The sequence below is a fragment of the Sycon ciliatum genome, chromosome 3 (assembly GCF_964019385.1).
Source record: "Sycon ciliatum chromosome 3, ocSycCili1.1, whole genome shotgun sequence".
NCBI lineage: Eukaryota > Metazoa > Porifera > Calcarea > Leucosolenida > Sycettidae > Sycon > Sycon ciliatum.
This window is the reverse complement of record NC_088645.1, coordinates 12,909,244-12,930,782: the sequence shown is the minus strand read 5'-3', so window position 1 is coordinate 12,930,782 and position 21,539 is coordinate 12,909,244. Positions and strand designations below refer to the sequence as shown.

Genomic DNA, 21,539 nt, shown 5'->3' with positions numbered 1-21,539 from the left:
GTCGCCTCAGACTCAGAGTCGTCGCTGAAACGTTCCGCGTGAATCACACGTTCCTCGTTTCGGCCATTTTGTTTCACCACTAACACGGGTATGCCATATCCATCTATTTATATCTACTGTCGAATTATTTATTAGATCCCACGCTACTACCCCCCCCCCCCATCACTCTTCCGCCTTTGACTTATCAGGCTTTGTGTGCATGCCGCCCGCTTGAATTCTCCTACTACTTACTCCATCCAATCTAGTTTTGGTTTTTTCCTTCTTTCTTACTTTTCTCACGTGCACCAAAACCCGCCCACTCACGATTCGGCTTTTCTACTAAAGTACTATGATTAGCATGAACCGTAACTTTTCGTAGTTTGAGCACCGGCGCTAACATATCGAGTTAACTTGATGGTTGTGCTTCAGAGGGGCTCAGTCGCATCATTGCTGTTAGCTCGGTATAATGCCCGTAGCTGTATAGATTCGGCTTTTTGGCGAAACAGCTTCCTGTCTACAGCATTGGATAAAATCAGCTTCTAGTCCAGTGTGATTATACAGCTGCGAGATTGAGAAGCTCTGGCGACCAAGCCTTTAACGTTGTTTTCATCTGTCTAACCAACTACATGGTAGTGACTTGGGACTGAAACCAATAATTGGAAAATTACTATTCGAGGCAGTCGAGGCAAGAGTTCAGCGACCTACATCACAGGTAAGAGGAAGTACACTGTAGCTACATGTACCATGGAAGTTCTTGTAGTCATATCGATTGCTTGGGGGAAGGCGGCAAACAAATGATTTATTATTTTATTTACTATTATTCACAAACCCAACTCGTAAAATTAATAATTATGTAGACAAAAACAAAACAGCCATTGAGTAGGGGCTGCACTGGGCATGATACTGTTCAAGAAAGCACCATTACTCTACTGACTAGCCTGTGTAGCTGTCTCAGGATGCACTTACGGGTAGAAGAATTCCGAATGGTTTGTCTGAGTCACAGTGAGGGCCTTGGCCATTGAAGGTGATGCGCATGCTAGACAAGTGCATCGCTTTGTATGTAGTTTGTATGTACATGTACATTATTATTATTATTATTTATTCATATTTTACTAGGGCAGTCCCCACAGACCTATGGTCTTCTTACAGGGTGCCCTAGCCACGTGAAGATAGCGGAGCGAAATGCAGCAGGTAGGGATATGGTGCGAATCGCGGCAGGGAGGGCGTTCCATCGGTCAGCTCCAAGATAAGATACAGAGTGATAGCCAAAATACAATCTGGCATGGGGCAGTACCAGGCCGAGCAATTCCTGAGAACGGGTAATTCTAGCAGTGCGGGATGATGAGACAGCACGAGGAGTGAAAAGTCGGCAAAGTAGGGGACTAGCACGAGCATTTATGCATCTATGTAGAAACACATAGAGGTTGGCAGCATAGCGAATATTTAGTGGTGTTAGGTGCTGTCTAGCTAAGATGGGTTGGATGGAGGCAGAGGGAGGGAAGCCAAAGACAGTGCGGATCGCCCGATTCGCGATGCTAATAAGAGCGTTATAGGTGGTCTGTCGCAGGCAGTGCACGTACGCATTGCTCGCGTACTCCAGGGTAGATTGGACAAATGCAAGATAGAAAGTTCGCTTGGTTCTAGCACTGAGAAGGTGGCGACAACGGCGAAATGCATTGACCTTGGCATTAACTTTACTTCTAATGTTACTTACTTGCTGTTGAAACGACAGATGCTCATCTATGATGATGCCCAGGTACTTGGCTTGCTGCGATTGCTGTATACGGCTGTTGCAAAACTGTAGGGCACAGTCTGCATGTACATTGGGTTTCCGTAGCAGCAGGAATTGCGTCTTGGATGGGTTCAGCTGTAGTCCATGGGCCTCCAGAAAGCTGCTCACACGGGTCAGATCATGTTCCAAGGTCTGTGTGGCAGTGGAAGGGGACGGGTCGGCAGCGTAGATGTTGGTGTCATCTGCATACAGGAGGCAGAGGGATGACTGTAGGCAGGCTGGTAGGCGCCTGGTGTACACCGTGAACAGTGCCGGTCCCAGGACAGAGCCCTGAGGGACACCGCGATTGGCCGTGTATGGGGTTCCAGGTGGTTGACGGAGGCATTTCACTTGCTGTGGTCGGCTGGACAGATAGCTGGAGAACCATTGCAGAACAGTGCCTCCTACTCCACAGCGCTGCAGCTCCAGAAGGAGCTCGCCATGCAGGACACAGTCAAAGGCTTTGCTGAGGTCGAGGAATGCTACAGCAACCACGTTGCCAGAGTCCAGGGACCGTTGCCAACTGTCAATGCATAGCGCCAGTGCGTCACCGCATGAATGACAGGAGCGATAGGCGAACTGTTCGTCAGGTATAACATCACCTGCAGAGACCATGAACTGCCGGAACTGGTCGTAGACGATTCTTTCTAGGACTTTGGAAACGATGGGAAGAAGGGAGATTGGTCTATAGTTTGTGGGAGCGTATTTATCACCTTTCTTGAAGACTGGACAGATTTGGGCAAGCTTGTATTGTTCGGGGAATACGCCAGTGGCAAGGGAGTTGTTATAGATTTCCGCCAAGGATGCAGCAAGATACTTGGAGGACGCACGCAGAAGTGAAGCAGGAATGTCGTCAGAGCCGGTGGCTTTCCATTGCTTGCATAACCGTCGTTCCACGTCAGTCGGGGACACTGGCCGAAATGTAGTGAATCCAGTTGCTTTGCTGGGGCCTAGGGGTAACTGTGACCCAGTGTTCAGTGTAGGATCGCTAACTTGAGCCGCAAATACTGCACTTAGGGCCGGAACGTCTACAGGTAGAGTCGTCGGTTGTTGCTTCCGACCTAAGAGGTGGTTCAGTACCTGCCACTGAGCTCGAGGGCTGAACCGACTCAAGAAAAATCTGTTGGTGAAGTACTCAGTTTGCATTCTGCGCTGTAGAATTTGACACTCTCGTCGGGCAGCTCGGAAACATTGGCGAGCACTGTCACTGTCGCGATCCCGGAGCCACCGTCTGTGTAAGTACGCTTTCCGCTGATATAAACTTTGGAGGCCAGGCGTGACCCAGGGTTGTGGTGGTGGATGAGATGACAAGGTGATTACATGATTGTACTGTAGGGCATGTATGCATCTGCCTATGGCGGAGGAGAAAGAGACCTTCGCCTACCTAGCTAAGCGAAGGGATTTGCTGGAGTCCTGCCATCAGCTATACGTATTCAAAGGAAGGTCGGAAGCTAAGGCAGACCCTGGCGGAGTGAGTAGGTCAACTAGCTCCTGGCGAGTGGCGACGAAAGGCAGACACACCAATACCTGCAATGTCTACTACATGTACTTACCTCTTGAGTCTGGGTATTAGTTCACGAAGCTCAAGTATTTGAACGACTTGAAGTTTCATGCTCCCGCAATCATCAGGCAAGAGTTGTTGCCTGATGATTGCGAGAGCATGAAACTTCAAGTCGCAGCAAACAAGCCTTGATTGTACTAGTTGTTCTGTTCTGTATTACGCTCTGCCTCCGCGGTGTTGAGCACTGTCAGCACACTGGGTAGACTCTACACCCTCCGGTACATACATACATGTACATACATACAAGAAACACGCACACACACACACATACACCACACACCTCAGACCTCAGACATGCCCATGCCATGGCGGAAGCGATGATAGCGAACAGCTACGTAGACATAGCAACTTGTGCTGGGATTACACCATTCAACAGCTTGCAAGGCTGATTAATTACACACACACACACGCACACACACATACACACACACACACACACACACACACACCACCCACACACACGCACACACATACATGCACATGTATACACAATTGTTAGATTGACAGCATGAAACAAGGTGGAGGACACTGTGTTCGGAAACAGTGACCTTACTACAACCTTCCACGGTTGGCAGAGCCCCGGTCCCTGCGGACCATTTGAACCATATAGATATTGCACCCGGTTCTGACCCTCATTATGCTAGGGGGTTAGGAGACTACTCCTGATGTCGTCTTGTTTTCTTCGCTCTTTTCTTTAACTTGTATAAAGACTTCTTTTTCTTTTTCTTCCAACTTCTGCCCATGGCGTCCTTCTCGACAGTGTCATGGTGATGACAAAAAAACTGTTGACAGTTGACGAGCGGAGAGGACATGGCATACGGGTCCTTTCTCTTGATTTAGTTCACCGACCAGCGCTCAGCGCAGCGCGCGCGGGCGTGGAGATTTTATTCAAAAAGCCGAGCATGATTTGAGAAGAAGGAAGCTTCAACTTGAAGTTCAAATCCTTGTTGTTGCTTTCTTTTGCTGGTGGATGATTTCGATGCTCTTGTCCATCTTCTGGCATACGGCGAGAAGATCATTGATGAGGACGAAATAGTCTTGCTTTACTTTGCACTGGAAGAATTGATCGTGGTGAGCGGCATGATTTGTGACATTTCCTCGGCTTGGGTTAGGCAAGCTTAGCCACGACGATTGCGCCAAACTGTTTCGATTTCCTCTCCAACACGCTGTAGTCCTGGACAGGAGCCGAACTCCTGTTGGTATGCATTTTAGCGCACAGTTGCAGTGGAAAAAAAGTGTTAGCGCATATCGACTATGGGAATTAGTGACGTGCATCATGCATATCGAATGGGTCTCACTCGTTTCGTTCTCGTTTATGAGTTGCTAAAACTCCCTATTGTTCTCACTGATATCATTGTATGGAGAACAACGTTACCAGGTGACTGTAGGCTAGGATTGAGTATCCTGTGACCAGTGGGCTGAAGCGTGAGCCCTGTACCTACTACCTGTGCTGGGGCCGTGGTGGTATGGGATTGGCCGCGAGTAGGCATGCAGGGTCGATGTTGTTGCTCTCTTTTTGTTTTTGGAATTTTTGAAATCATGGCGAGGATTCCGCACTGGGACTCGCTCTCCTTCGTCGTCGTTTGGAGGTAATCTAAGGGTTTGCTGGTTTAGACTAGTTAGGGTGCAGCATACACACCACAGAAGATGGGAAAGTGTCTGCCCGCTTGATGATCAATGCGACTGATCTTGAAATTGCCACTGCTCCAAACTTTTGGCCTCACCCACTGCACGCGCGGCTTTGGCGCCACCTTGAGCGTCCGAAAGGGGACACCTTGTCCGGATCTCACAGTGACGCTCTCTCCGAGTCCTCCGACACTCAAGCACAAAGCTCCAATTAGATCCTTTCGGATCCTGCTGACGAACACATTTGGACTACTGAGTAAACTTGGTGACTTTCACCATACTGTGCACGTTCACCAACCTGACATTGCCATTGTCACAGAGAGCAAGCTAACCCTTGAGAAAGCTGATAATTCCGAACTGTCCTTGCCTGGCTGCTACTCCCCACTGCGGAAGGATAGAAAAGCTCATGGAAGAGGAGTTGAGGTTTGGGTTAAAGCCAGTCTGGTCCTCCGGGAACTCAATGACATCCAGGTCGGGAATGAGGAGCTAATATGGCTGAGTGTCAGAACTGTGGATAAGAAGTCAGTGGCTGTGTGTGCTGCATATCGCTCTGGTTCCTGCCACGACAATGAGATCAGTACCATCGAAGCCATCAGTGCTGGAATAGACCTGGCCCGTAAATCTTGTGAGTATGTGGTATTGGCTGGAGATTTTAACGTACACAACGTGGATTGGCTCGGCAGCACCAAGACAACTCATGCAGGTGTGTACACTGAAGACATGTGTGCGTTTCACTGCTTGGAGCAGCACGTGCATGAGCCCACCAGGGGCCTTCGACTTTTAAAATAATGACTGACCTACCGGCAGATGCGACAGTCAATACCTTAGCACCTCTTGGAAACTCTGACAATGCCGGTGTCCTAGGGACCTAGCTGACTTTCATATAAGCACGGCAGAGGAGCCGCCAGTGACCAGAACTGTCTGGCGTTACCAACGCGCAGACTGGGACAGACTCCGCCACTTCTTTAGAACAACAGACTCGCAGACCACTGTCAGTGATGATCCTGATGCAATGTGTATGCACTTAACCAAGAATATTCTGGAAGGAATGCGCCGATACACACCGTCTAAGCAGTTGTGCATGAAACCATCTAACCCCTCTTGGTGGACACCGGTATGCACTGAGGCTGTGGGACAGAAACAAAGAGCATGGAGGAGACTCCGCGCCGACCGGTCAAGTGCCCAGCTGCAAGCCCGTTACAATTTCGCCAAGCACTCAGCTAACCATTGCCTGGCAACTGCCAAGCAGACATACACAGCAAGCCTGGCGCAGAAGTTAGCCTCTGGGTGTATGGCGTCTGGTGAATGGTAGCGAACCATCAAGAAGGCCTCTGGCCACGGAAACAGCCCATCCATACCTACTCTCCGCAGTACCGATGGTACGGAGCATGACACCAACCGCAGCAAAGTAGAGTGCATGGCCAAACATTTCGCCAACAAATGCAGTCTAGGGGCAGATGACCTGTCCGACCAATTTCCTCACGTCCGACCACGTACTGACCGCAACCTCTGCACCGTCCGGTTTCGCGAGACCACAGTCGAGCGAACTCTCCGCCAGCTCAACCCCACCAAGGCCACTGGTCCAGATGGGATACCTGCCCGCGTCTTGAAAGCTTGCTCTGCAGAATTGGCACGGCCGCTTTCAAAGCTATTTACATGCTGTCTTCACTCCGGCATCCAGCCACAACAGTGGAAAGTTGCAAACGTAGTTCCAGTCCACAAGCGCAAGTCAAAATCGTCGCCATCAAACTATCGACCAGTGTCGTTACTGAGCATCCTCTCCAAGGTCATGGAGACCATAGTCGACAGGGCAATGAGCAACTTCATGGAGACGAATCACGTCCTGTCAGAACGGCAATTTGGCTTCCGTCCCGGCTACAGTGCAGCAGACCTGCTGACTGCTCTCCACCACCAGTGGGTGCACACCGCAGGAGATCAAGGAGCTTCTCGAGTGCTGGCCATCGACATTGCTGGAGCATTTGACCGGGTGTCTCACACTGGTGTATTGCACAAGGCTAGAGTGTATGGCATCTCTGGAGACCTACATCGGTGGTTCCAAGACTACCTCTGCAACTGCACACTTCAAGTCCTCATCTCCGGCCAGACATCCGCCAGACGCCCAGCTAACGCTGGAGTGCCACAGGGCAGTATCCTGGGCCCCACCTTATTCTTGGTCTACGTCAACGACCTTGAAGACCACCTCCCAATCGGCTCCAACCCTGCCTCATTCGCCGACGACACAACCCTATACGCCGAAATTGCAACTCTCGCTGCTGTTCCTGACAACGCTAGAGTACTCCAGGCTGCTGTTGACCTAGTATCCAGTTGGGGCTCGGATTGGAAAGTGCAGTTCGAGCCAGCCAAATCTCAGGCCCTTACAATTTCCCACCATCGTCGGGACTGGCCAATACCCCCCCCCCCCTCCCCCATTGTCTTCAATGGAACTCCTGTCGAGGAGCAGCCCTCCATCAAAGTACTCGGCGTCACGTTTGACCATCAGCTAAAATTCAGCCAGCATATACGAACTGTTGTAGTCCGAGCAACGCAGAGACTTGTAGCCTTGCACAAGGCATTTCACTTGCTGGTTATTCCTGCCCGACTTCGAGCCTACAAAGCCTTTGTCCGGCCTGTTATGGAGTACTGCCCAGTCGTCTGGATGGGGGCAGCTCCTTCCCACTTGAATCGGCTGGACTGGGTGCAGGAGCGAGCCATCAAGGCAATACTCCCGCAATGCTGGCTTCCTAGCCTCATAATTCGCCGCACCATCGCTGCCCTTTGCCTCCTTTATAAAGCCCTTTGCGATACTTCTCCCTCTCTTCTCTCGAGAATGGCTCCACCCCCGACACACCAGCCCAAGACCACACGCCTCACCCGCCAGGCTGTACGACTATCCACCGCGCATCCCCATCAGTTACAGAATGTTCTTCCTGTCAATTCCCGGAACAATGTGAGCCGAGCCTTTCAGCACTCCGTCATCCCACAGTCAACTGGGAACTTGTGGCCAGGCACAAGGGGTACATGGATGCAGCTAATGGGGTCGTTTTCGGCACTTGTGCCAGTGGTTGTGAGACTTATCCACTCACCCCCACCGTTAGGCGCTGCATCTACCGCTAGGGTTTATCGGGTGTTAGCGGCCGTCGTGAATTCCCGTCGGGAACGGACACGATAATTTACTTCTTTTTTTCATCCCAATTTGGAACCAGCTGCCTTCCTCTATCATTCCCCACCCATTTCACCCAAAGAACATCCGAAAGTTGAAGACAGCAGCTTATCACCATCTCCTCAGAACGAACTGGCACTGGGCCACTCATAGCATACGCGAGTAAGAGGGTACAGTGTCCTACCCTGCTTGGACATACATGTAATCTCTCCTCACAGACAGTCTCCTCTTGAATTTAAATGTCTAACAGCGTTCACATCAATACTCAACGTATTCTTTTGCTCACTGAGCAATACAATCTTTCCATTCTCTTTCTTCTGTTTTCTTTTTCAACTTAATCCTCCCTACCCCATCTCCCTTTGGTGCTTCCATGGAGCTATGAAGCCGAGACCTCTGGTCGGCGGTTAATGCGCCCCACCACCACACTCCAAATTCACCCCAGTGTCTGGAGATATGTGGATTTTGTAGAAAAAAGAAAGAAAAAAGTCATTGCTGTGTGAGTCACCAGTATCAGTGAGGAGAGGAGGTCTTTAGCGCCGAATCTTGTATTGGTGATTACATTGTTGTGGAAGGATCGGAGTACAAGTCATGTAGCTGTACACATGTGGTTGTGTCGCTGTGCGGTGAGTTGAACGTAACGTCGTAGTGCGCCTGTACCTGTGCTGCCTGGCATGGCGGGTTACAGGGTGCGGTCGTGCTGGTTGCTGACATCGGCGATGTAAGGACAGTTAGGTCGTGCTCGTATTGATCGTTGCCTGGGTCGCGTCGCTTGGGTGCGAGCTGGGGTGCGGGTATGCTTGCGGCGTGGCGTCGGTAGCTTCGGAGGCCGTTTCGGATACGTCGACCGGTAGATCTACGTCGCTTGCGTGGTTCAACCTTTGGGCCGCTTTCGGCACTGAATCGGTACGGTGACTCTCTGAGTCACAGAGCCAGCTCCGCCATTCCGCTCTGTGCTGCTGCTGCTTTCTCTGATCTGGCATGCGTGGATGTGTTTGCACTGCCACGATTTTGGCAGGTATGCGCCGTCGTAGACCCCGTCTACGCAGGTAGGACGGGATCGAACTGCCTGGACTTTTTTGTTAGTAGTTCGAAAGTGGCGAAGCGTACTCAAGTGGCTGTGTGGGTGTTGTTTGAAAGTTTGATTTTTCGGTGTCGTATCTCACCGATTAGCTTTCCACACGGTGAGAGTGGTGCTTTGAGCACACCGTCTGAGATCCAGATCGGGGCATCATGGATGTGTAGCTGTGTTGTTGTTGTTGTGTATTTTACTTCACAGATTCTAACCGGCAGGTTGCCCAATAACCAGAAAGCGAAGGACTAGATTGTTGGTGCTGAAACGAAGCGTTGTGAAACCCGTTCGCCCTTACAAACCAAGCCATTGAGCACCCGACAATTTTGCCTTTTCATAGGACTCAACGGTGAGTCTACATTGACCCCTGCTTGTTGTCTGCATGAAATGATGCTGGTGATACCTTGCTCTCCTACTGCAAGGAGCTTTATGTACGCCCCCACGCTTACCTTGGCTTGCGAGGGGAATACAACAGTGTTCTTCTTCAGTGTCGAAGACGAGAGCTGTCGCCAGGTCTCCGTATCAGCTCCGTTACAGGCCATGACGCCTGGCAGATGTAGTGAATCAGCACTCTATAACGATCTAGTTTACTACATCTGCATCCGCAGCCATACAGGCTGGGAGAGGACTAGTATACTTAAAAGACTACGAGCTCCAAAAAACTGCTTCCGCTCTCCAGTTTTTTGTTGTCGTCCTCGCCGCCGCCTTGGTCGCCGTCGTCGTCGTCGTTTTTGTTGTTGATTGTTATTTAAAGTCGCGACATAAACAGGCAATGGCTCCTTTTATACATGTGAGCGACATAACAAATTTAATGAAGATTATAAATGCGCTCACCACCAGTCACAATGCAACAGTCGAGATAAGATTCAAATGTTTTCTTGTGGCATTCATCAGGAATTAATCACCACAAGGGGGTAGGATAGACCAATCCCAAAAAATTGTCAGGGTTCGTGAAAGGGGGCACGGCACACGTGCAAGCCAGCTCGTGTGAAGTGCATCGTTTTGTATTCAGTTTGTGTGTGTCAGCTCATGGCGGAGGAGAGAGAGACTTTTGCTTGCCGAGCTGAAGCTAAAGGATTTGATGGAGTCCTGCCAGCAGCTAGTCAAAGGACCTTCGGTACCTTAGGCAGACCCTGACGGAGTTTGGAGGCCAGCTAGCTCTCGGTGAGGAGAGAAACATTCGCGTGGCGATCGACTCTCCGTAAAAAAATACAAGCTACATAGAGCCAACATACTGCAACAAATACGATTTCAACTAACTTCTCGATCTGCTGCTTCACAAAGTTCAACGATTTACACGTCCTGACTGTTGTAGTCTGAAGCTGTAGTCTCATCGCCCACCTACAGGTAGCTTTTGGAGCTGATGGATCTCCCGATTTGGACTCCTTCCGCAAACTCTTGCAACATTACTACAGTGTATGCTGTGTTTCCGCACGCTCGTGTCGACATGTCACCTATACTGTGCATGTACCGGGTCGCGGAGGAGCTTGACGACCTCCGCTGACTCCAGGTTTCCGAAAATTAATACTGCCGTCGTCTTTGTTGACGTGGTTTGTGACATTCTCCCCTTGCAGAATGTGCGCATTGTTGTCGTCCTGGGGTAAAGACTATGTTGTCTTTCGAAATAGTTCTTCATCACGCTCGCGCGAATGATGTTTCTCATCATGAACTCGTTCCGACGGTGTGACACGGCGATGGTCTTTGGCGGGGCACTGGCTTGGCGAAAACGCTATCTTCTTGTGCATTATGACATTGATCGGCTGCCGATGAGTACAGTCACTTCGTGGTTGGTCCTATAGGAGGGCACCTGCCAGGAAATAGGCAGGACTCATCGAAGACGAAGCGCTCGCAACAAACAATAGCACTCGAAATATCTCGTAAGATTTAGGGCCTATCGCTTTGAGCCACAGCGCTCACAGACTTGCCTACTTCATCAAAGTGAGCTCTACATATTCGTTGACCTCTTCACACTACACAGAAGAGCGAAACAAGGATTATGTCTTGCCATTTCAACTCCAATAGCAGACCATTACCAGTGCGAGAGAGAAAACTACGAAGGGCTTTACTTTCTGTCGCATCGTCTTTCTTGTGTGCAACTAACGAGAAAAGGGTGTACTTACCCTCGCATTCACACGCGAACTATAAAACACATCTTGTGCCGCATGCTGATCAGGTAGTGCCATATACATGTATGTGTTGTTCAGCGTACTCTCAGTTGACATGCCCCCCCCTTTTTTTCGGATCCAGACAATCTTTTTGGGATTGGTCTATTGATAATAGAAGCAGAATGTACAGAAGTCAAGTCCGAAAGAAACAATAAGAGAGGGTTAGTGCATCAAACACCAGAAAAAGTCATTTTATTAGTTTTTAAATATTTTTTGGTGAAAAAGGAGGACAAAATGTTACGAGTTATGACTGAGGCTGCGTTTACACGACAACGCTGGGGGCGAAAACGCAACGAAATCCTTTCGGATCCATGGTTCATTTACACGGTACGCGGAGCAAAACGTAAAAGTTGTACACCAAAACGGAAGAAAACCAAAACGCTGGCCAAGGTGAAAACGGAAATGTTCTGCCGGATAAATTAGGGTGTGTAAACAGTCGAAACGGTGTGCTGGCCTCGTTTTCCGTCACGTTTGTTTCGTTTTCGGCCGTTTACACGGATCCGACAATTCAAAAAATTGTTTTTTGCAATTTTCGTCATGTGACGTGTGTTGTCGTGTGCCTGTTTTCAACCATTACTTGAGTGTGATTGGTGCTTCCACGGCAACACTTGGCACATGACGAACTTTGGCGGATCCTTTGCTCTCGTGTAGACGCTTGAAAACGGTACAAACGGAGACCACCTCGGATCGGCTTTGATCGTGTAAACGTACGAAAACGAAAAAAGAAATGCGGGACTGAAAACGGAAAACTGGCCGTGCGTTGTCGTGTAAACGCAGCCTAACTGTCCACCAACATAACCAGATATTGTACAGTCAGCGAGTGCGACAAAATGGCACAAAACTGACAAGGAGTACTGAGACATTTGGAGACCTGAAACCAAGTTGGTGGACAGTTAGTCATAACTCGTAACATTTTGTCCTTCTCCTTTTCAACCCTAATTAAATTGGTTAACAATCCGAGTTATATTTATTTTGTATTATTATTTTACTAGGGAATTCCCAACAGGCGTCATCGCCTTTTTACAGGGAACCCTAAGAAAGTCTTGATGGATGATCGAAATTCAGCAGGTGAATTAGAAAGGCGGTAAGCAAGTGGCTATTATTTGTAGCCCTTGGCTGATTATGCTGGCATAATATCCGGCATAATCTTCGGACTTTGTCTAAAAATCATGAAAATCATGCCCTGGCATAAAATAACTTCTGAGACCAGATGGTCGGCATAACCTTACGATGCTGGCTGAAGAATAATGCTCCAGGCATATTCAGGCATGCTGTAGGAAAAAACCTACCGTATTTCCCCGTAAATTAGTACGTACTAACTTTCGAACTTAGCAGCCACATGAGTACTAACTTTCGGGGGTGGTACTATCTTTCCGGGAGTACTTTTTTATCGGGGGTAAATGACACGCAGTGAGAGAAGCCTACTCTAGTGTCCGTGCATATGATGTATGTACTGTACGGTGTCTACATGTAGGACGGGTACGAACTTACTATCTTTCGGGGAGAACTGTCTTTCGGGGTGATAACCTCGGCAGTGGAACATGTATTTTTTATAGGGGGTACTAAGTCATTGGGGAGAACTTACTTACGGAGAAATACGGTAGTGAATGTTACCCATTACGCGTCCTCCCTCGTTAGTAGATAATCTCTGGGCCATCAAAAAAGTTATCTTGCAACAAGACTTATCTTGTAGCAGGACTTGCAGCTTAAGGTAAAATAGGCACTAATTCGTACTTACTCCAGCTACCCTCGATACAACAGAAATTAATGACGCTTCAACTCCTTATAAGATAGTTGAAAAATCTCCAACATAGCTCTTCCGTGGATGCAAACGTTCGTACATGTCTACGAATACATAGATATAATACGTTGTGTCTTTCTGATTTCTGCTGTGTTTTGGCCTGGGTCTTGCATAGTCAATCAATATTATCTTATACTGAAGGTTTGTCACTCCAGGGACCTGGGCAAATGGTCGTAATGAATGTTATGTAGTAAGTTTCTAACGAATTATGTTGTAATCCGGCCTTTAACCAGTTGTATAGACCACATTTCACCAGCGGATTTCAGATTTCTACGAAGTATTTACTAACGAGATTTACGTACCAGCCGGACTCGTTATAATGAGGCAGGACCTGTATAAGCCGTGCTGTCATGGTGCCAGAGTCGTTGTAACATTGCAAAGTGCAACACGAGTGCAAGGGTACAGTATAGCACCATCATTGGTATAATTCCAGCATAATGTAGCATAATCACTGGCATAATCACTGGCATAATGGAAAGCATAATTTAGAAATTTACCGAGCATAATCCGCTAAGGAAGAGATACAGGTCTTCAATCTTGCCGTACCACATGAATAATGCAAATCAGAATGCCTGTTGATAATTAAGCCAACCAAATTCTTCACTCTCTGCCAGGGACTCAGCAGTCAGCTAGCTTCCAAACCCAGGGTCAGCAGCACACTCCACCAGCAGCCTCTGCTGATTGCACAGCCTTGAGGACATGTCCACCTGCAACTGACGATAAGCAGGCATACGCAACCTCAGCTCACCCTTGCCGAGAGCCCGTGCCTGAGCAATACCGACGGCCGGTGGAGCAGCATCAGATTTGGGCCATGCTACCCTCAGACTAACTATTCGCTGTTCGCTGGCATCATGGGCAATACTTGGGAGGGCGAGGCCACCGAACCTGACATGCAGTGCCAAAAGTTTGCGTTCAGTATCTGACAGGTTGTGACGGCCAGTGAGTGCCGGAATAAAGTCTAAGCCAATGACACTGTCCAGTTCATCATCACACGCAGATTCTGGGTCTTTGTGGGATCGCAGATGATAATGCTACTTCCCACGCAGGCCTCTGGTAAAAGCCCTGTAAGCCGCATGTAGCTGCGTCCTGGCAAACCTTGCAAACGCACATACCTCCTTACTCCAAAATGGCACATGACAGCACAGAATTTCAGTGATATACTCCTGCGTGCCAATTGCGCCATCCAAGTAACGGACACCATCACTCTTTATATCACTTGATGTGTACGCAAACAAAATCCTTGCTTCCTCCTCCAATACAGGCTTGACTAGTAACTAAGTATTGGCAGTATTTGGATTGTATCCATACTGTGGACCAAGAGAGGTGATGTTACGCGAAAGCGCATGAACTGCCGACAGCCGACCACCAGCTTCGGCATCCTCCGCATACCAGCACAATATCCGAATGATGTTGCCGAAGGTCACTAATCATGGGTGCCACTGCTACACTGGGAATCTTTCAGTGGAGGAGCCATTGACGATGATCGTGGCTGTCATGTTGTCGTGAAAAGACTTCAGAAGGCTGACCAGTTGCTCAGGGACTCCAGGCTTCAGCAGGACAATCCACAGTGCAGCATGCGGAGCTGAATCGAGGAATCCCTTGGTATGATGCTCCTGACACTCCTCCACAACCTGGCGACCAACGAACGTCATGTCCGTGCAGGAGCGACCTTTCCGGAAACCACACTGTAATTCAGGCAGCACACTTTCGGCGACTTTTTGCAATCGGTTTTGCAGCAGGCGTCAGAACAGCTTGCCAATGACGTCAAGGAGTCGGATGCCATGCCAGTTGTTGCAGCTAGTGAGGTCACCCTTCTTGGGAATCGGTATTATCTCAGCATTCACCCAATCTTGCGATACTACGCCCTCCTCCCAAACCGCGGTAACGAGCTTAAACAGATTGGAATAGAATAGGTCGCAGTTGAATTTGACCATTTTCGGTAGAATGCCGGGGCTTCCAGCAGCTTTCCCGTTCATAAGAAAGCAAAGGCAGTGCTGGACCTCTTCAGGAGTGGGTGAGATGGACAAAGCTGCTTGGAAGGTTCAGCAGTTTTTTTCGAAATGCTCAGACCAGCGGTTCTGCTGTGCCTCAGCAGACGAGCATGGTGAGCCATCAGTCTGTTTGATCATGAACGACTTAGTGGGAACCAATCCACGCCGGGCAGTCGGTAAGTCCCGGATGCTGTTCCACACAGCCTTACACGCGAACTTCCTAGATTTGGCCTCAGGCGCAGTCTTACGGAACCAATCCTCATTAGCACTGCGTACAGCATCTCTCGCAGCTGAGCGTGCGCGGACAAACTCCCAATGAACCAGAGGTGATGGGTCTGCTAACAATTTTTAAAATAGAACGTTACGATGCGCAAGGAGAGGCTCGAGAGTGGCAGAACTGGCTGAGAACCAATCTGGCTGGCAACGGCGACTCTTGTCTAGAACAGAGGTATCTGCCTTAACTGTGACGTTCCGTAGTGAACTCCATTGATCCTGAACTGAGGTCCCTGGTGTAGCATCTTGCAATCAGTCGGAAAAAGTATGGTACCACTCAGCCACATTTGCCTGCCTTACTATATCATCATCCTCTGGTGCATTTGGGTCAGCAGGTCCTAGCTGTGATACATCAAAGCGACGGCGATCAGGGGCCTTGCTCTTTGGTGAGTAGAAACGCCGGCGGCAACCAAGTGACAATGCTAGCCCAACAAGTTTGTGATCAGTCCCACACTCGGCAGACCGGTACACGCGACAATCTGAAGAGCGCTGAAAATCCCGCTGCCGGCTGATCACATAATCAATAGAGTGACAGTGCTGTGAGCGTGGGTGCTGCCAGGTAACTTCATAAAGGTCCTTTTTCTTGGTATATGTATTACAGAGTCAAGAGTTGAATTATTATTATTGGATAGAAAGCTCAACAGTTCCCCACTAGCTTCGTTCAGGGTACCAACGCCATAAGGGCCACGCACTTGCCTCACACAAAACACACACACACACACACACATGCATCCAAATGCATGCACACACACCACACACACACACACACACACACACACACACACACACACACACACACACACACACACACACACACACACGTGAGCTGCAATAAGCGAAAACGACCCTTAGAGGTTTCGTAATTTTTTCGAGATAAAAGTCGATTTGTGACGTTCAACGTTTTTTTATCGTTCTGCGAACAGCGTGACGACTTGAACTCCTTGCGTGAAGTAATAATACATATTTTGAAGTTAGTTGAAGTGGTGTCGAGTGGCGACTCAAGTGTTCCTTGATCTTGTTGCGATGGCTGCGGACGCCAGAGCTGTTCGCAGAGCACTTGCGGCACTCATTGTGTACAGCTAACTCGAGCCTGGTGGGGAGTGGATGCTGAAGTAGACGCTGAAGTTCAGAGTGAGGATGAGACGTTCTTTGGTTCCGACATCGATGTCGACAGCGAGAAAGAATTGCAGCCGTCATCTCCTGCTGCGATGCGGATCAAGGTGGCCGATGACTTGTCAGAGATGGAAGATGAGGAGTCGTCACCTGAGATAAATTCTGAGTCTGGGGCTAGTGACGGCAGCGACGTCGTGTTTTCAGCTGCGGATGACTAAATGGAACACGAGATTGTGGAACAACTCCACGCAGGATGCAACTGCGAATTTGTTGATCATGTCTGCACAGTCGCAACCACTACTTCGTAATGTCTCCACTCTTGAGCTATTCTTTGTCATTCTAGCTGCCTACTGCACTGTTTCAAAGGTATTGAAGCTGCCCTCCCACCTTAGAATGCTGAATATGTATTGTACACATACATCGTATACATACATTGCACCAATTTGGAGTACACGTTGTATATTGGTGTATACACCGGTTTTGGAATAGGAATATTGAACTCTTTCTTGGCTGAGGTCCTTCAGTAGATGTGTTTCAACAAATTTCGAACGAAAAAGGAATTTTGAAAATTTTGGCCCTACTAAGGGCTGTTTTCGCTGGTTGAGGCATATTATATACATGTACCAGAACGAAACAGCATGCTGTCCGCAGATTGAGTATTTCGCTCCTGCTCTTGTAGCAGTTGAGCACTCTTGCGTGGGGTAGTGCCTTTGCTGTTTGCGTTATGCAGAGCTCACTGACTTGTCAGTTTTGAGCACTCTGGCAAGGTACGTTCGGGCCTGATTGGAAATTTTTATTTCCATTGCTATCAGGTTCGGCCTCATTTCCTCTGTGCTGCGCTGATGAGTTCAAAAAGAACGAAACAGCATGCTGTCCGCAGATTGAGTATTTCGCTCCTGCTCTTGTAGCAGTTGAGCACTCTTGCGTGGGGTAGTGCCTTTGCTGTTTGCGTTATGCAGAGCTCACTGACTTGTCAGTTTTGAGCACTCTGGCAAGGTACGTTCGGGCCTGATTGGAAATTTATATTTCCATTGCTATCAGGTTCGGCCTCATTTCCTCTGTGCTGCGCTGATGAGTTCAAAAAAAACGAAACAGCATGCTGTCCGCAGATTGAGTACATGTACATGTATATACACACAGGTATCCAAACGCATGCACGGACAAACACACACACACACACACACACAAACACGCACGCACATATTACAGGTGCGTAGAGGCCCAATGCCAGTCAGCAGATCGCAGATAATTATGAACGCCTTCTTTGAACTGCTGGAGGCGAGGTAGAGTGGGTGGTGCTGGGATGAGCTCTGGAGGAAGGCCATTCCTCTCCCCAAGGATGGCGGAGGGAAATGATCGCTGCACACTGTTGCGTGAGTGACGGTTGTGGGGCATGGCAAACTGCAGTGCATGGCAAATCCGGCTCTGCTGGCAAGTGCGAGGATGCCCTTGCAGCTCTGGTGCAACGGCAGGGATCATTGCTCGCAGTAGCGAGCTGGTTGGGAGGCACCGAAGCTTGTATAAATAGGTGTATCTGCAGTTCATTTTTTGATTGTCCACCTTCCCTGGGTTTCCTGCACGTTTTGTCTTTCGCGTCACCGGAGGATGGGCCTGGTGCTCTTTAGATCACAGCCTTCCAACTTGGAAGATTCTAACATAAGGAGGGGAAGGTGAGCGCAACCAAGACAAGCACGAGCTGAAAGTCGAGCTGAAAGTCTCAGCTGTTGGAGTGCGCATCCAAGATGTGCTAGAGCTGTTAGCCAGTTAGTTGTAGAACGTCAGTACCGTCAGTCAGTGTCGTGCAATGTTATCGCATGAGCTGATTGTTTAGTACCTGCTGGTGGTGTTAGTGGAAAGTATAGCGTAACTTGTAGTTCCTTGGTCTTTCTCTTTTGCATATCCATACAAATAATATTTTTTTTATTTTTTTATTTCACCCTCCAATGGCCAAAGCCAATACAAAGGAGGGGGCGTTGGCCAGCCATAAAGTGCGAACCACGCCACAGTGCACCATAGTTGGTGCGCTATCTGACTTTACATAAACTTAAAGGGTTACATTGAGGGTGTACATTTTTGGTTGCATTGATGGACCGTTAGACATTACTCTTCCATGTTTGTCTTTTTGGTCATCCACAGTATTATTTGCCTGTGAAATGACATTCTACTCCTTCCCCACTCTTTCTCTTCCCTTCTATTTCCCGCCTCTTCTCTCTCTCTCTTTCCTTTTTTTCTCTCTCTCCTTCTCTCTCTCCTTTTTGTTATCTTTATGTTCCACTCAGGAGCATCCAACTCTACCTACTTGTACCACTGAGGTCGCCACAACGTACGTTCTTGCCAGTCAGTCTATTGCCAAAGCCCATCGGCTGGAAACAGTGCTTGCCAAACGGAGAAACACACCTTCTTTCCTCTTTCAGATGTACAATTCAGATTGAGTTCAACGATGGACAGTAAAAGGTCAATTGAAAGAATATTCAAAGAGAAATCATCCAAGAATGTCAAATCCGGAGTGATAACAGTTATGCACACTTGGCATGCAGTTAGGATCAGAGATAAGAATGCTGTTTTGAGAATACAGCGTGCACTGTATGTTGAACGCCTTCTTCTTCATGCACCCCGTATTCCGGTGATTCTGCAAATGGGACCACCCTATCTGCCTCCAAAGTCTATCACTAAGCCACAGTACACATTGGTACTGGACCTTGATCAGACTCTCATCCACGGATCGCGTGGCTGTCTGAAACACCGGTTGGCAACCCTCACCGTGAGAATGGGAGCAAAAGAGAAGATACTCATTTACGCTAGGCCTTACCTGATACATTTCTTGGAAGAACTGAGCCGACTCTACGAAATCATAGTATACACAGCTACTACAGCAGGATTGGCAAAGCAAGTCGTTGAGTGGATCAACCGGGGACACAAGATAGTGAGTCACGTGCTCTACGAGAAGCATTGTTTTCGGCAGAACGGCGAATACATCAAATGTCTAGCAAGGCTTGGTCGCGATCTCGCCAGGACCGTGTTCATCGATGACCATTATGTGCAAGTAGCGTACAACTGGAAGAATGCAATACAGGTGTCCGCGTGGACAGCGCTGCGATCCTACGGCAATGATGATCTGCTTCGCCTGTTGCCTTTACTTAGGCTTCTGGCGAAAATGCAAGACGTGCGACCAGCCCTGGAGAGATTGAACACGTTACGCTCTTTCCCCCAATACAGACTGGAAGAGACAGGTGAGTGGATAAACGATGCCCTGGGCAAACACTAATGCAGTTATTTTGGGTAACTGGTGAAGGAGTAGAGTATATAAAGGTAAAGCCAATCTGAGGGCCGCCAAGGCCAGACGGCTGAAGGAGGCAGATGACGAACCAATGGAACCATCGCAGTGATCGGAAGAGGCCTAAAATCTATGTTTGCATGCGAAGGCCGCACCCAAGTAACACCACGTGCAACCTTGCTTCCGACATGTAAGTCATGTTGGAACATTCTCCATTTGTTAGTGTTTGTGTTCGTTTATCATGTATATTACTCAGTATGTCATAATTGGACACTGTTCGATTATTCTTACCTTGCGCATTTCACTATTTGTAACGTGGCTCCTCTGCTTCAGTTTTCGTTCTATCTCTCTGGCAGGGGCAGCCACCACCCGTCTGGTGGGTGCCAGCATCCTCCGGCAGTTGTGCTGGGACTCTACAATACATTCTTGTTCTTCGCTGTTTGAATTATTATTAATATTTTATTTGTGCTGTTTCTTGCGGCACTCGCTTTTGTGTAGATTTGACCTTTTTTGCATGTCCACGTGAGTATAGATGACATCATGCATTATTTTCTGTCACGTGGTTTGCTTTGCGCATGTCGTTCAAGATGTTTGAACTGCGCCCGCTGGCCGATTTTCTTTGCTTGCTGTTTTCTTTGCCTGTCAAGCGTAGGTACGCTATGGTGTCATTCTCCTTGGCTGGGTGTCCGGTAGGGGGCCGGGTACGTGCGACCCCAGCTCTCCATTCTTTTCTTTTTTTTGGTTTGATTCTTCAATGGTGTTTTGAGAACATGTTTGGTAATACAGTCTTCTAAATAGATCGATGCCTCCAATGGTTGTGTCTGATGTAAGTGTGGGTTTGCGAGGGAACCGGTGAAACATTTGGTCCTTTGAGCCGGATCCGACAAGTTTCGACTGGTAGTGTCAGCCGTGGCAATGGCATTTCCGCGACCACCAGAGTTTGTGACTCGTAGTTTCACGCCACGCCATTATGATACGAGCGTGGGTGTAACTCCTGTTGAGGAACTTGAGGACCGCTAGCAAGAGTTACTTCGTCGCAGAATGAACCTCCGTAGACGCCAAATGCGGATAAGTAACCGATTGCTTGCTCATCGTCGTCTCGCCGATATTTGCAGCCAGATGGCCGTGAATTGGAATTTGTACGGTCAGAGCTGAATTCGGTTTTAGAGATAATGTGCAGTATGTTGGAATCCCAAGAGAGTGAACAACTGCTGAATGATTTGGACGAGTGGAAGGCGAAACTTGATAAAGAGAGTGTTGATGTGATGGCTGCTGCTGAGGCGATTTTGGATTCGCCTGTTAAGTCTGTTTCTGGCCAAGTGGCATCAGGCCGACAATCAGCAGTCGCAGAACGGGTCACCCCTGTGCCATTGTTAACATCACCGCACATGCGGCCTGTGCCACCGATCCCAGCACCACGCACACGGCCAACACCACCACCGAAGCCACGGAGTCTGAGCAGCAGAGCAACGTCAGTTGGCTATAGTGCTCCAATGAGTAGACTTTCTGAGTGGTCTCCTCATCCGGAACCTGCTGTGGAGCCCCATGTGCATGATTGGCTTGCCAGTATGCAACGCCCGCATGCGGTCAGTTCTTTACACCACTTGAAGCCGAGCGTCTCTGTACGGTCGTATCCCTGGTGATGGTTTTGCCTGGAGAGCACTATATAAGTGGATTTTTTGTTTTTTACTAACTACACAACCTAGTCATCAGAAGGGGAGAGGACAACAGAATATACAATAACAAAACAGCAGAG

General features: G+C 48.7%; 1 protein-coding gene across 1 annotated transcript; it reads left to right on the top strand.

Annotated features, from left to right (window-relative positions):
* The first annotated feature begins 473 nt into the window (after nucleotides 1–473).
* Nucleotides 474–20,582, top strand: LOC135812477 (CTD small phosphatase-like protein 2-A). Its single transcript, XM_065325834.1, has 3 exons — nucleotides 474–691; nucleotides 9,374–9,515; nucleotides 18,789–20,582. Exon 3 carries the CDS (start codon nucleotides 18,950–18,952, stop codon nucleotides 19,772–19,774), a length of 825 nt encoding a protein of 274 aa, XP_065181906.1. The 5' UTR covers nucleotides 474–691; nucleotides 9,374–9,515; nucleotides 18,789–18,949; the 3' UTR covers nucleotides 19,775–20,582.
* The last annotated feature ends 957 nt before the right edge of the window (nucleotides 20,583–21,539 follow it).